The sequence below is a fragment of the Hemitrygon akajei genome, chromosome 13, assembly GCF_048418815.1.
Source record: "Hemitrygon akajei chromosome 13, sHemAka1.3, whole genome shotgun sequence".
NCBI lineage: Eukaryota > Metazoa > Chordata > Chondrichthyes > Myliobatiformes > Dasyatidae > Hemitrygon > Hemitrygon akajei.
In genome coordinates, this window is record NC_133136.1 from 6,277,115 (window position 1) to 6,293,279 (window position 16,165).

Consider the following 16,165-nt stretch of genomic DNA (forward strand, 5'->3'; position numbering starts at 1 on the left):
AAACTTCTTCAACCGTTTAAGGTGAAAGAGGTGCTGTTGTGCTTTTTTCACCACACAACTGGTATGTACAGACAATGTGAGGTGCTCGGTGATGTGTAGACCAAGGAAGCTGAAACTGTTCACCCTCTCAACCCCAGATCCATTGATGTCAATAGGGGTGAGCCTGTCTCCGTTTCTCCTGTAGTCCACAACCAGCTGCTTTGTTTTTGTGACATTGAGGGAGAGGTTTCCTTGACACCATTGTATCAGGGTGATGACTTCTCCTCTGTAAGCTGCCTCGATATTATTTGCGATAAAGTCAGTCAATGTATCATTTGCAAATTTACTTAGCAGATTGGAACTGTGAGGGGCGACACAGTCATGGGTATACAGAGAGTTAAGGAGGGGGCTTAGGACACAATGGGGGGCTCCTGTGTTGAGAGTGAAAAGGGCAGTGGTGAGGGAACCCACTCTTATCACCTGCAAGTGATCTGACAGGAAGTCCAGGAGGCAGGGTCAAGGCCGAGGTGTAGTTATATTCTCCCTTTCAAAGCAGGCATGAAGAGTTCATCGGTAGTGAAGCATCACTGACATTTATGCTATTGGGTTTCACTTTGTAAGAAGTAATGTTTTGCAAACCCTGCCAGAGTTGTTGTACGTCCAACTCATTTGAGATTGTCTCTTCACCTTGAAATAGCCCTCTGCAGGTGATACCTGGTTTTCTGGTACAGACTTCGGTACAAACCTATCGAATGATGAAAGGCCTTGACAGAGTGGATGTGGAGGGGATGTTTCGTATGGAGGGAGAGTCTAAGACCAGAAGACACAGCCTCAGAATAGAGAACTGTCCTTTGAGAACAGATGAGGAAGAATTTCTTTCACCAGAAAGTGGTGATTCTGTGGAATTCTTTGCCACAGGCAGTTGTGGAGGCCAAGTCTTTCTGTATATTTAAGGCAGAGGTTGATAGATCCTTGATTGGTCAGGGCATGAAGGGAAACAGGGAGAGAGAAGGCAGGAGATTGGGGCTCAGAGGAAAAGTTAGATCAGCCATGATGAAATGGCGTAGCAGTTGCAATGGACCAAATGGCCTAATTCGGCCCCTACATCTTGTGGACTTGTGTACTGCTGTGGCATTGATACTGCCTGACCTACTGAGTTCCCTCAGTACTTTGTGTGCTTGTGGGGGGGGGGGGGGGGGGGTTGCTCCAGATTTCCAGCATCTACAGAATTTCTTGTGCTTATAATTTCACTATATATGTCAGTGACAGTAAACCTGTTTCTGATTGGTCAGTTTGAACCAATGCCTACATCGGTTTACAGTGGCATTTACAAAAGACTGTCAGCAAAGCATTTGCTTCAAATGCATTGATGGAGAAATTGTAGGTTGTGGAAAATAGAACAATTCCAACTTCGAAAGCTTGCTAAGTATTGCATAATGACAATTATGAATATCCTCCTTAGTCTTGCTGTCAGCATATTAAAAAAATCTGTCACCATGTTATATTGAACCTTGTGTGAATAGAGTTTACTAGAAGACCCAACTCCATAAACTCTTCCAATTGTAGAATATACCATACACAAGTCACTAAAATGGTGATCACACTTTTTAAATTCCTGCAGGTTCAATCTTGAAAGATGTTGTCCCGAATTAAATTAGCTGCAAGACCATGTGCGTACTTGTACCGTTGTGTACACACGAAGGAGAAGGGAAGACCATTGATGCTCAGTCCCAGAACAAATAAGGTAATATTTGCTGCTACTTTAACATAGAATGGCATAATCTTTATTTGAAATATTTCAGGATATTATCTAATGACAGGATTTGTTGCTTGCTGCAAAGCAGGAAATGCAGACCTCATAGAGAAAAGATAAGTGCACTGCCTCAATGTACTTTATTGATGCTAAATTGAAGGTGCAGAGGTTATGAAAGAGGTCTCTCAATGAAGTGACTATTTTAACCAAGAGGGGAAAGTAGTTAAATTTGGGGTTTTAATTTATATTTGCAAAAGGAGGAAGTTTGCACAATAAATTTGGCTCATGTTTTACATTTCAAATTCAAGATACTAAATATGCAATTTGTCCCTTTGTGCATATTGCAGAGTTTAAATAGCAAGAGATTAAATTCATGAAGTGTTTCAGAGGTGTTCATTTTTCTAGATAAATTAGTGTGTTCAGTTCTGGTCACTTCACTACAGGTAGGATGTGAATACTACAGAGAAGTGCAGAGGAGATTTCCAAGGATGTTACCTGTATTGGAGGTCATACCTTTATGAGAATAGGTTGAGTGTACTTGGCCTTTTCTCCTTGGAGCGATGGAGGATGAGAGGTGACCTGATAGAATTGTGTAAGATGATGAGGGCATTTTATGTGTTGATAGCCAGAGGCCTTTTCCCAGGGGTGAAGTGGCTAACACGAGGGGGGCATAGTTTTAATATGCTTGGAAATAGGTACCAAAGGGATGTCAGAGGTAAGTTATTCGCACAGAGAGTGGTGGACGCATGGAATGCACTACCGGCAGCAGTGGTGGACGTGGATACAATAGGAGCCTCTTAGATAGGTACATGAGCTTAGAAAAATAAAGGGCTAAGTGCTAGGGAAATTTCTAGAGTAGGTTACACGGTTGGCACAACACTGTGGGCCATAGAGCCTGTAATGTGCTGTAGATTTCTATGTTCTATGTTCTAAATAAAGTAATTCTCTGTACAGGAGTGTCTGTACAGAGGTGAATTGATAGGAAATGGTAAAGTAGTGGTTGGTGTAGAGGCACGGATTAGTGGGTGGAAGTGTTGAACAGCCATGCTGCTTGGGGAAAATAACTGTCTGGTGGTCCTGGCATGCATCTGTATCTATATACATATTGGAGATGAGGATTTCTTTTGCTGAACTTCAGTATAACTAATCTGAATCTGTATAAGTTGTTTCTCAAAAAAAATTAATATTTAAGCCAAGTGGCATCAGTCTGCATAAATATCATATCTGCCATTTTAACGGATAACATTTGACAAGTGACTCAGAAAGGCAGCGTCCATTATTAAGGATCCAGCACCCAGGACATGCCCTTTTCTCACTGTTACCATCAGCTAGGAAGTACAGAAGCCTGAAGGCACACACTCAGCGATTCAGGAACAGCTTCTTCCCCTCTGCCATCCGATTCCTAAATGGACATTGAAGCTTTGTACACTTATCTCACTTTTTTTAAAATATACAGTATTTCTGTTTTTGCATGTTTTTTAATCTTTTCAATTTATGTAATTGACTTATTATTATGTTTTATTTTATATATTTTTTTCTGTCTGCTAGATATGTATTGCATTGAACTACTGATAAGTTAACAAATTTCATGTCATATGCTGGTGATAATAAACATGATTCTGATTCTGAAGTGTATCTGCCTTTGGTTGCCAATTTTTGTCTTTAGTATGTGGCAGCATCGCGATATCAATATTGAATACATGTAGAATTAAGTTGAAAAGGATTTTGATTCTGTCCAATTTTGGAGTAATGCTTGCCATCTTGTTCCAAAAATTCTAACAGGAAAATAGCTAAGAGAAGTGGCATATTCAGACTTTCAAATGGCCTTTGCTTAATAACCTCGTGTTAAGGTTGTTCATTGTCATTCTTCACCATACAAGTGCAAAGGACAAAATGATTGTTACTCCGGATCCAATACAGAACAAAAAAAACACAATGAGAATAAATAACACAATAAGTATAAATGTAGAAGCAATTCTATAAAACACAATTAACTTCAAGTGTAGTTGTATATACATAAGATTAGCTTATATGCACAGACTGATTGTGTGTACATAAAGTGATGTTGGGAATAGGAGTCTCTGTACTCAAGGTGAGTTTGACAGGATATGAGAGTAACAGTGACTCGTGGCAAAAGGAATGTGGCAGCTTATCAAAATTTACAGAACGTGGGGATTTGGAAATTGTATGGATAGAGAATTGATTAATTTCAAAACCATAAGTTGATGTATTTTGGCCAGTCATTTTATGTAAAATGTTTCTTAAAAGAAACTTACTGAAAGTGTGGATAAGTGAAGAATTGTTTTTTATTCACAGGTTTAGAGCAAGAATCATGTGTGGATGTGAATTATGTATCTATGTAGAACTGTGTTTACCTTACGGTACTTTGGTTGTCATTGTTGACCACTTGTCAATATATATTTTTAGGGCATGGCATTCACATTGGAAGAACGACAAATCCTTGGCTTGCATGGGCTTCTGCCTCCTAAAATAGAAACACAAGATATTCAAGCAATGCGCTTTAAGAGGAACTTGGAAAAAATTCGAAACCCACTGACAAAGTAAGGCTCAGTTATTCCCTCATGTATTAGTCATAGTTACAGAGTACTGTTACACAGAAACCTCATTGACTACCCACTCACCTCGTCAGGTATCTTCTGTCCTATCAGTGGTATTGTAGAACTGAGGGAGGGTCTTGGACTATGCCCATGTATACATAGTAGATAACACAGTTATTTTTGTCTACAATAGATTTATTTTACATGTATAATTCAAGACTGTGTAGTATCATTTCCAGTACACAAGTTTAAAAGAGAATAAAATAACTAGTCCCCACCTTCAACAATTTGGCCCCTCCCACTTCCTTCAAACCCAGAGTGTATCCATGGGCACTTGTATGAGTGCTAGTTATTCCTGCATTTTCCTCAGCTACACCGGCATTGTTCCCCAACTCGTCCTGTACTACAACGGTACTGTAATTCTTTCTACCAATGACAGAGGTAGAAAGAGCCAGGTGGTCTTGAAGAGTGAGTACAGAGAGCTTAGTAGGAAGTTGAAAAACAAGACCTCGAGGGTAGTAATCTCTGGATTGCTGCCTGTGCCACGTGCCAGTGAGGGTAAGAGCAGGATGCTCTGGCAGATGAACATGTGGCTGAGAAACTGGTGTAGGGGGCAGGGTTTCAGATTTCTAGATCATTGGGACCTCTTCTGGGGCAGGTGGGACCTGTACAAGAGAGACGGGTTACACCTGAACTACAAGGGACCAATATACTTGCAGGGAGGTTTGCTAGTGTTATTGGGGAGGGTTTAAACTAGATTTGCAGGGGGATGGGAACCAGAGTACTAGAGTAGATAGTGGAACAGGGGTAAAAATAAATAATGTTAGTAGTTCATGCAAAGTCACAAATAGTAAGGTTGTGTGTGGTGGTAATAATCTTCTGAGGTGTGTATATTTCAATGTGAGGAGTATTGTGGGGAAGGCAGACGAGCTGAGGGCCTGGATTGACACGTGGAAGTATGACATCATAACCATTACTGAAACTTGGCTACAGGAGGGGCAGGACTGGCAGCTCAATGTTCCAGGGTTCCGATGTTTCAGACGTGATAGAGGCAGAGGGATGAAGGGTGGGGGGGGGGGGGGGTGAGTGGCTTTGCTCGTCAGGGAAAATGTTACAGCAGTGCTTCGGCAGGACAGATTAGAGGGCTTGTCTACTGAGGCCATATGGGTGGAGCTGAGAAACAGGAAAGGTATGACCACTTTAATAGGGTTGTATTATAGTCCACCTAATAGCGAGAATTGGAGGAGCAAATCTGCAGAGAGATAACACAACTGCAGGAGACAGAAAGTTGTGATTGTAGGGGATTTTAATTTTCCACACATTGATTGGGACTCCCATACTATTAAAGGTCTAGATGGGTTAGAGTTTGTGAAATGTGTTCAGGAAAGTGTTCTAATTCAATATATAGATGTACCAACTAGGGAGGGTGCAATATTAGATCTCCTATTAGGAAATGAGTTAGGGCAGGTGACGTAAGTGTGTGTAGGGGAACACTTTGGTTCCGGTGATCATAACATCATTAGTTTCAACTTGATCATGGATAAAGATAGATCTGGTCCTCGGGTTGAAGTTCTAAACTGGAAAAAGGCCAAATTTGAAGAAATGAGAAAAAAAGCGTAGATTGGGACAGGTTGTTCTCTGGCAGGGATGTGACTGGTAAGTGGGAGGCCTTCAAAGGAGAAATTTTGAGAGTGCAGAGTTTGTATGTTCCGGTCAGGGTTAAAGGCAAAATGAAAAAGAATAAGGAACCTTGGTTCTCGAGGGATATTGGAACTCTGATGATGATGAAGAAGAAGAGAGAGATGTATAACATGTTTAGGCAGCAGGGAGGAAATAAGATGCTTGAGGAGTGTAAAAAGAGTAACAAAATACTTAAGAAGGAAATCAGGAGGGCTAAAAGAAGACATGAGGTTGCTTTGGCAGTCAGGGTGAAGGATAATCCTAAGAGCTTCTACAGGTATGTTAAGAGCAAAAGGATAGTAAGGGATAAAATTGGTCCTCTTGAAGATCAGAGTAGTCAGCTATGTATGGAACCAAAAGAAATGGGAGAAATATTAAATGGGTCTTTTGCATCTGTATTTACTGAGGAAACTGGAATGGAGTCTATGGAAACAAGGCAAACAAGTAGGAAGGTCATGGAACTTATACAGATTAAAGAGGAGGAGGTGCTTGCTGTCTCGAGGAAAATCAGAGTAGATAGTAGTGGGCAAAGTACTGGAGACTATAACATCGGTAGCAGAGCGAAGGGCGCTGAGTAGGCTACGGTCATTTATGGAAAACCCTGAACATCCTCTACATAGCACCATCCAGAGACAGAGAAGCAGTTTCAGCGACAGGTTGCTATCGATGCAATGCTCCTCTGACAGGATGAAGAGATCAATACTCCCCAATGCCATTCGGCTTTACAATTCAACCGCCAGGAGTAAGATATGTTAAAGTGCCGGGGTTAGGACTCAATGTATTTAAGTAAACTACTTAAGAACTATTTAAAAGCTATTATTAATGCTTTTTGAGAGGGTGATTTTAGATGCATATCATATTTTTACTGAGTTAAGTATTGTATGTAATTAGTTTTGCTACAATAAGTGTATGGGACATTGGAAAAAATGTTGAATTTCCCCATGGGGATGAATAAAGTATCTATCTATCTAAATTCCCAGGACCTGACAGGGTATTCCCTCAGACCTTGAAGGAGACTAGTGTTGAAATTGCAGGGGCTCTGGCAGAAATATTTAAAATGTCGATATCCATGGGTCAGGTGCCGGAGGATTGGAGGATAGCTCATGTAGTTCCGTTGTTTAAAAGAGACTCAAAAAGTAAGCCGGGAAATTATAGGCTGGTTATTTGACATCGGTAGTAGGTAAATTATTGGAAGGAATACTAATAGATAGGATCTACAAGTACTTGGATAGACAGGGAGTTATTAGAAAAAGTCAACATGGCTTTGTGCGTGGTAGGTCATGTTTAACCAATCTATTAGAGTTTTTCGAGGAAGTTACCAGGAAAGTGGATGAAGGGAAGGCAGTGGATGTTGTATACATGGACTTCAGTAAGGCCTTTGACAATGTCCCACATGGGAGGTTAGTTAGGAAGATTCAGTCGCTAGGTATACATGGAGAAGTAGTTTAGACATTGGCTCAATGGAAGAAGCCAGAGAGTGGTAGTGGAGGATTGCTACTGAGTGGAGGCCTGTGACTAGTGGTGTGCCACAGGGATCAGTGCTGGGTCCATTGTTATTTGTAATCTATATCAATGATCTGGATGATAATGTGGTAAATTGGATCAGCAAATTTGCTGATGATACAAAGATTGGAGGTGTAGTGGACAGTGAGGAAGGTTTTCAAAGCTTGCAGAGGGATTTAGACCAGTTGAAAAATGGCAGATGGAGTTTAATGCGAACAAGTATGAGGTATTGCACTTCGGAGGTCAAACCAAGGTAGAACATACAAGGTAAATGGTAGGACACTGAGGAGTGCAGTAGAACAGAGGGATCTGGGAGTACAGGTACATAATTCCCTAAAAGTGGCTTCACAAGTAGATAGGGTTATAAAGAAAGTTTTTGGTACATTGGCCTTTATAAATCAAAGTATTGAGTATAAGAGTTGGAATGTAATGGTGAGGTTGCATAAGATATTGGTGAGACCAAATTTGGAGTATTGTGTGCAGTTTTGGTCACCTAATTACAGGAAGGATATTAATAAGGTTGAAAGAGTGCAGAGAAGGTTTACAAGGATGTTGCTGGGACTTGAGAAACTGAGTTACAGAGAGAGGTTGAATAGGTTAGGACTTTATTCCCTGGAGCGTAGGAGAATGAGGGGTGATTTGATAGAGGTGTATAAAATTATGATGGGTTTAGATAGAGTGAATGCAAGCAGGCTTTTTTCCACTGAGGACAGGGGAGAAAAAAAACCCAGAGGTCATGGGTTAAGGGTGAAGGGGGAAAAGTTTAAAGGGAACTTTAGGGGGGGCTTTTTCACGCAAAGAGTGGTGGGAATGTGGAATGAGCTGCCAGATGAAGTGGTAAATGCGGGCTCACTTTTGACATTTAAGAAAAACTTGGACAGGTATATGGATGAGAGGGGTTTGGAGGGATATGGCCCAGGTGCAGGTCAGTGGGACTAGGCAAAAAAAATGGTTTGGCATAGCTAAGAAGAGCCAAAAGGCCTGTTTCTGTGATGTAATGTTCTATGGTTCTATTCTAGAGTTATTGAACATGTCGACTAATGCAGTCGCATTGCAGTTGCAACACAACATCTATTTCTATGTAGTTGAGTTGCTCGGAAACTCCACAGCTGCAAGAGCGTCGAGTCTACCAGAACACAATAAACACCGATCGCTGAAAGCTCACCTTTTACAGACTTTTGGATTATTGGAGTCTGATCACAACAAACAGTTGCTCTCCTTGCCTGGCCTCAGCGATGGTAAGCCATCAGATCTATTGGACCACATGCTGTCTCTCTTGGGAAATCGCCATCCTTGTTTCATTTTTAAAGAACTCTTCATGCCGTGAATTCCTGATCAAGTTTGCTTAGCCCTTGCTTATGCAACTGTGATGGACTATAGGGAGCTTGCTAAAATGGCTGATAGTCTACACTCAGCTAGGCAGCGGTGTATCATTCTTTCTCCTTTCTCTACCTCAATAAGCCTGGTCAGCAAGGCCCCCAACATAAGGACGATTGCAGCTGCAAAACAGATGATGCTGGGCCCGTGTTTTTACCACACTTGCTTTGGTAGGAACACTAGGAAGTGCTGACTGCCTTGCAGCTTTGACAACACCAGTGCATCAGGACATCAGAGGTCTATGAACACTGTGGGGTCCAGCTTCCAGGGTTATCTCCTTCCAGGGCAACGCTTCTTGTGTGACCTAGGTGCTCAAGTAAGAGTGCTGCTGGCATCACCTATTGATGAATAGGTAAAGATTGTTAAAACTTTGCTGAGGTTGCCATCGGCACAGTATCTTGATTTACGGGATGTGATAGGTGATGCTCTGCTTTTGTGGGCAACGTTATGCTTGGAACTTCATCCTGGCCAAAGTGGCTAGACCTCTGCTTGGTGTGGATTTCCTGTGTGCTCAAGGACTGTAAGTTGATCTTGAGATGTCAAGGACTTTGGGTCATTACCCTGCTGTCTGAGTAAGTTCCCCACAATGACACTCTCAAGCGCATGCACCACTGCATTTACTTGACTGCTGGTTGAATTCCCAAACTGCACATTCGCCATGACAGTCACGAAACATGGGATGGAGTGCCACATTTCTGCAACTGGCCTGCCAGTCCGTGCCTATGTGTGTAAACTGGATGCAGAAAAGTTGGCAATGGTGAAGGCTGAGTTTGCCATCGTGGAAAGACTTGGCATTGTACACCAGTTGAATACCCCTTGGTCTCACCCCCCCCCCCCCCCCCCCCCCAAATAGTCCCCAAGTCTGGTGGTGATTACCGATGCCATATCAAGGCCACCATACTGATCATTCCCCGGTCCCACACATCCAAGACTTTTCAGCACATTTAGCTGGAAAGTCAATTTTTTTCCCAAAGTTGATTTAGTTAGGGGCTGCTATCAGGTGCCTGTGTGTTCGGAGGACATTCCCAAAGACAGCTGTGATTACTCTATTTGGCATCTCTGAGTTTCTGTGCCTGCTGTTTTGGCTGAAAACTACAGCACAGACTTTCCAATGGCTGATGGACTCTGTATTAAAAGACTTGGATTTTCTTTTGTTTACCTGTGCATATTTATTGCCAGTGCATTCAGACCCTAAGGTTGTTGTAGCTGGGAGTGGTAGTGGGGATAAGCTCCCACTACCTACAAATGGCATGCATCTCTAACAGTCTCTGACAGCTGTCCAACTCTTGGCCTTCATGTGTGGCTTAGCTACTAGGCCTGGCGGACCTGTTTTTACAGACAAGAGACCTCTGCTGCCTTGTGGCCATGCCCACCCATGGGAAAGGCCTCGGGAGTAAACCCTGAGGAAGACAATACTGGTGCCAAGCTGTATCAATGCTTGCCCTTCCCTTGGACTACATCAGTGACGTGGAGAGGGGGATCCCATTGCATGGGCAACAACCGGTTCTTCAAATTTTCCCACCCAGGCTTGCGCCCTGGAGAGGGCACAGTCCACCAGAAGCACTAACCCCTGATCGCCTGCGATTGACGGCTGCTTACTACTGCATCCAATTCCAACACTTATCCCATCTCTGCACACTTTTCAAGTGCTTAAGCCAGCACGGGTTGAATATTAACCCTGCTAAATGCCAGTTTGTGTTGTCAACCATTGACTTTCTCAGCCATTGCATCTCCACAGAAGGTGTGAAACCCCTTCCATCAAAAGTAGCTGCTATTATGAATTTCCTACTGTCCCTACTACTAAAATACTACAGGAGACTTTAGGCATGGTTAATTTCTTTTTCTGCTTCATTCCACGAGCTGCAGAAATTGTGCTTCCCCTGTATAGTACACTTAAAGACAATACACGTAATCAAGTGCTTGACTGTTCAGTGGACGTGACCAGGGTGTTTGATGACACCAAACAAGCTCCCCATAGCCATTACCACTGACACTTCAGACTATGCTGTGGGTACTGTCTACGAACAGTTGGTCAGAGGTGTGTGGCACCCACTTACCACCTTCAGTCACCAGCTCGGTCCCCCACCCCTGAAAGGAAGTACAGCATGTTTAACCGTGAACTTCTCGGTCTCTATCTGGCTGTCTGCTAATTTCATTTTCTACTAGAGGGTTGCCATTTCACAGCATTTGTTGACCATAAACCCCTCGTGTACATGATGACCAAAATGTCAGACCCCTGGTCTGCATGGCAGCAGTGCCAACCTGCCTACATATCCGAGTTCACAACTGATGTACAGTAAGGGGAAGAATAATGCTGTGTTTGATTACCTCTCATGGACAGCCATTGAGGCTGTACACATAGGGGTTGACTATGGTAGCCAATCAAGCCAGAGATCCAGGCTTACAGAACAGCAGGCATGGGCTGTGGCTGGCTGATAGTAAGTTCGGGGAAGTTGGGGTTCCTCTTCTTTCTTTCTTTTTCAATCTTTTTATTAGTATTAAAAATATTATGAACAAAATACAGTTAATATATTAATAAAGGGATTACAAACTTACAAATTCCCATTACACATGAAGGAATACATAAGCAATGAATACAGTATAAATGAGTTTTCCCAAAACATGAACCATATAGTATATATATGAACAAGGTAAATCTAGATATTTCATAATATATAATATATAAAAAAAAGAAAAAAATATATATGCAAAATTACTAACCTACTAATCTAATATCTAAGGAAGAAAAAAAGAAAACAAAAAAAGAGAAAAAACTAAAGAAAAAGAGAAAAAAAAGGGCTGTTTATAGTATCTCACAAGAATACATAAACATCAATGTCGTCAACTCCGATCCTCTCAACATACATACAATTAAAGCTGAAAAAACCAATAAGCTTGGCACAGGGCCATATTACATCATATGAAAATATTGAATAAATGGTCTCCATATCTTTTCAAATTTAATAGAAGTATCAAATACAGCACTTCTAATTTTTTCTAAATTTAGACATATCATAGTTTGAGAAAGCCAATGAAATACCGTGGGAGGATTAATTTCCTTCCAATTCAACAAAATAGATCTTCTAGCCATCAAAGTAAGAAAAGCAATCATTCAACAGGCGGAAGGAGATAAATGGAGTGAGTCCATCATCGGTAAACCAAAAATTGCGGTAATAGGATGGGGTTGTAAATCGATGTTCAATACCGCAGAGATAATATCAAAAATATCTTTCCAATATTTTTTCAAAAGCGGACATGACCAAAACATATGAGTTAAAGACACAATTTCTAATTGACATCTGTCACAAATAGGGTTTATATAAGAATAAAAATGAGCTAATTTATCCTTGGACATATGGGCCCTATGTACAACCTTAAATTGTATTAATGAATGTTTGGCACATATAGGTGATGTATTAACTAATTGAAGAATTTTATCCCAATTCTCAATAGGAATAATAAGATTGAGCTCTCTTTCCCAATCATTTTTGGTCTTATCAAAGGGCACTGAACGTATCTTCATAATTATATTATAAAGTTTTGATATAAGCCCTTTTTGAAAAGGGTTTAATTCAAACAAACTCTCCAAAATATCTGAAGACACAAAATTTGGAAACGTAGGAAGTACCGTACTTAAAAAATACCTAACCTGTAAGTATCTAAAAAAATGATATCTAGGCAAATTATATTTATTAGATAATTGCTCAAAAGACATAAAACAATTGTCCAAAAATAAGTCGGAAAATCTTAATAAACCCTTCGTTTTCCAAGCCGAAAAAGCTTGATCTATAATTGAGGGATGGAAAAAACAATTAGCTACAATAGGACTATTTAAAACGAATTGAGTCAACCCGAAAAATTTCCAAAATTGAAACCATATACGTAAGGTATATTTAACTATCGGGTTGTCAATTCGTTTCGGCAATTTAGAAAGAGCAAAAGGGAGAGATGTCCCTAAAATAGAACCCAGAGCATAACCTGATACCGATTTAGTTTCCAGACTCATCCAATGAGGGCCAAAAGGACCATCCCATTCTTTCAACCAACATAACAAATATCTAATATTAACTGCCCAATAATAAAATCTGAAATTGGGTAATGCCAACCCACCTTCCTTCTTTGTCTTCTGTAAGTATGTTTTACCTAACCTGGGATTTTTATTCTGCCATATATATGAGGAAATTTTTGAATCAACATTAGTAAAAAAGGATTTCGGAATAAAAATTGGTACCGCTTGAAAAATATATAAAAATTTAGGTAAAATAACCATCTTAATAGCATTAATCCTACCTATCAGAGATAAAGATAATGGTGACCACTTAGTAAACAATCCTTTAATCTGATCAATTAAGGGTAGAAAATTAAACCCAAATAATTCTTTATGGTTTTTTGTGATTTTAATCCCTAAATAAGTAAAAGAATCATTAACTAATTTAAAAGGTAAAATATCATAGGTTGGGACCTGTCTATTCAAAGGAAACAATTCACTCTTATTAAGATTTAACTTATACCCAGAAAACTCACTAAATTGAGCCAACAATGATAAGACTGCTGGAATAGATTTCTCAGGGTTAGAGATGAATAATAATAAATCATCTGCGTACAAAGATACCTTATGAATATCTGTTCCACGATTAATACCCAAAATATCCTGTGATTCTCTGATGGCAATTGCCAAAGGTTCTAAAGCGATGTTAAATAGTAATGGACTAAGAGGACAACCTTGTCTAGTGCCCCGAAATAAACGAAAAAATGGAGATCTTTGATTATTAGCAAACACCGAGGCTACTGGAGTTTGATAAATCAGTTTAATCCAAGAAATAAAGGTCGGACTGAAATTAAACTTCTCCAGCACATAAAATAAGTAAGGCCATTCAACTCTATCAAATGCTTTCTCCGCATCTAATGAAATAACACATTCTGAAGTGTTATGTGAAGGAGTATAAACAATATTCAGTAATCTCCTAACATTGAAAAAAGAATAGCGATTTTTAATAAAACCGGTTTGGTCTTCCGAAATAATTTGGGGTAATACCTTCTCCAACCTGGAAGCCAGTAACTTGGAAAAGATCTTAGAATCCACATTCAATAAAGATATTGGTCTATAAGATGCACAGTCAGTAGGGTCTTTATCTTTCTTCAGTATTAAGGAAATGGAAGCTCTATAAAAAGATTGTGGCAAATTCCCCAATCTAATTGCTTCTTCAAAAACCTTGCATAGCCAAGGAGAGAGAGTAGCAGAAAAACATTTAAAAAATTCTACTGTATACCCATCTGGACCTGGTGCTTTCCCTGAATTCATTGAGGAAATAACCCCTTTAATTTCCGCATCCGTGAACGGAGTATCTAATACTGAAAGATCATCAGATGATAATTTTGGAAAATTCAATTTCCCAAGAAAATCACACATGGTATTATGATCCTGAGGGAATTCAGATTGATACAGGGAGGTATAAAAGTCTTGAAAAGACTTATTTATCTCATCATGGTTAACTGTCAAATCCCCATTCTGCTGACGAACCTTAGTGATTTGACGTTTAACCCAAACATTCTTCAGCTGACTAGCTAACAGTTTTCCCGATTTATCACTATGTATATAAAAATCAGATCTGGTTTTCATTAGTTGATTTTCAATCGGAGATGTAAGTAATAAACTATGTTCCATTTGGAGTTCAACCCTCTGTTTGTAAAGCTCCCTACTAGGAGTAGTCGAATATTTCTTGTCAATCTCCTTAATTTTATCAACCAATAAAAGAGTTTCCTTCTTAATGCATTTTCTCAGACCAACAGAGTAAGAAATAATCTGTCCACGTATATACGCTTTAAAGGTGTCCCAAAGTATTCCGCAAGAAATATCTTCCGTGGAATTAGTTAAAAAGAAGAAATCGATCTGCTCCTTCATAAATTTAATAAAGTCCGGCTCTTGTAATAAGGTAGAGTCAAATCGCCATTGTCTAGCACTTAAAGCTGTATCCGTAAAATTAATAGAAAGTTTTAATGGAGCATGGTCAGAAATAGCTATAATATCATAATTACAACCAATTACCGATGGAATAAAACAAGAGTCAATAAAAAAATAATCAATTCTCGAATAGGAGTGATAAACATGTGAGAAAAAGGAAAACTCCTTATCATTAGGATGACGAAATCTCCAGATATCAAAAACTCCATTATCAGTCAAAAAGGAATTAATACAAGTGGCCGACTTATTGGGTAAAGTCTGTATAGATGTAGATTTGTCCATCAAAGGATTTAGACAACAATTAAAGTCACCACCCATTATTAACTTATATTCATTTAAATTAGGTAAAGAAGTAAATAAGGACTTAAAAAAGTCAGGACAGTCCACATTTGGAGCATAAACATTAACCATAGCAACCTTTTTATTACAAAGTAAACCCGTAATTAACAAAAATCTACCATTCGGATCCGAAAGGATATCATGTTGAACAAATGCAATAGAGGAGTCAATAAAAATTGAAACTCCCTTAACTTTGGCATTCGAATTCGAATGGTACTGTTGACCCCGCCAAGACCTAAAAAAGCGATATTTGTCCTCCTTCCTCACATGAGTTTCTTGTACAAAAATGATATGAGCATTAAGTCTTTGGAATACTTTAAAAATCTTCTTTCGTTTAATCGGATGGTTTAAACCATTAGTATTCCAAGACACAAAGTTAATGGTTTGAGCCATGGTTCTAAAGTCATCCCTTTGGTATAGAAAGGGTTAACCATATTATAAACTCTTGCACCCGGAAGAGGAACAAAAATAAAGAGCGGACCCGGAAGTGACGACATCGTAGACATATTTGTAGTTCAAGAACAGCCCGAGTGAAAAAACTAAAACAAATTGATAAAAGAAAAATAAAAAAGGAAAACAGACCAACCCCCACCCCCACATGAAAAAGAAAAAAAGCCAAAATATGGCTAAAAAAAGGAAAAAATGAGACTAAATCTACCCCCATATCAGCGGCAGACCACTCCGTGTTTAAAGGATATATGAAAAAAAACCACCCCAACTTTAAGAATTATGATCGCAATACTAAAATCTGCGCTTCTTAATATGCTTAGTTGTAAATAAAAGTTTATAAATTGGGTTATAACCCAAACAAATCAAGAAGTACTTAAACTATGATAAGCGATGCATTATAGGAAGAAGACGAAAAAAGAAACAATAACGCCATCTTAAAGAAAACCAAGAATATTTTGCAAAAAACTACCATCTTGATAATAAAAAAAATTCCCTTCGAAAGGTTAAAAATATGCCTTCAAGGGAACAAAAATAGTAGTCAAAAATATGGTATAGTGGTTAAAG

At 39.5% G+C, this 16,165-nt stretch overlaps 1 protein-coding gene across 1 annotated transcript in view; it reads left to right on the forward strand.

The window, feature by feature from the left end:
- me2 (malic enzyme 2, NAD(+)-dependent, mitochondrial) overlaps positions 1 to 16,165 on the forward strand; it is a 102,630-nt gene that overhangs the window by 18,810 nt on the left and 67,655 nt on the right. The window contains exons 2-3 of the mRNA XM_073064084.1: positions 1,601 to 1,723; positions 4,160 to 4,293. Of these exons, the coding sequence (XP_072920185.1) occupies positions 1,616 to 1,723; positions 4,160 to 4,293 (242 nt within the window). The 5' untranslated portion in view covers positions 1,601 to 1,615. The remainder of the gene's footprint in view (positions 1 to 1,600; positions 1,724 to 4,159; positions 4,294 to 16,165) is intronic.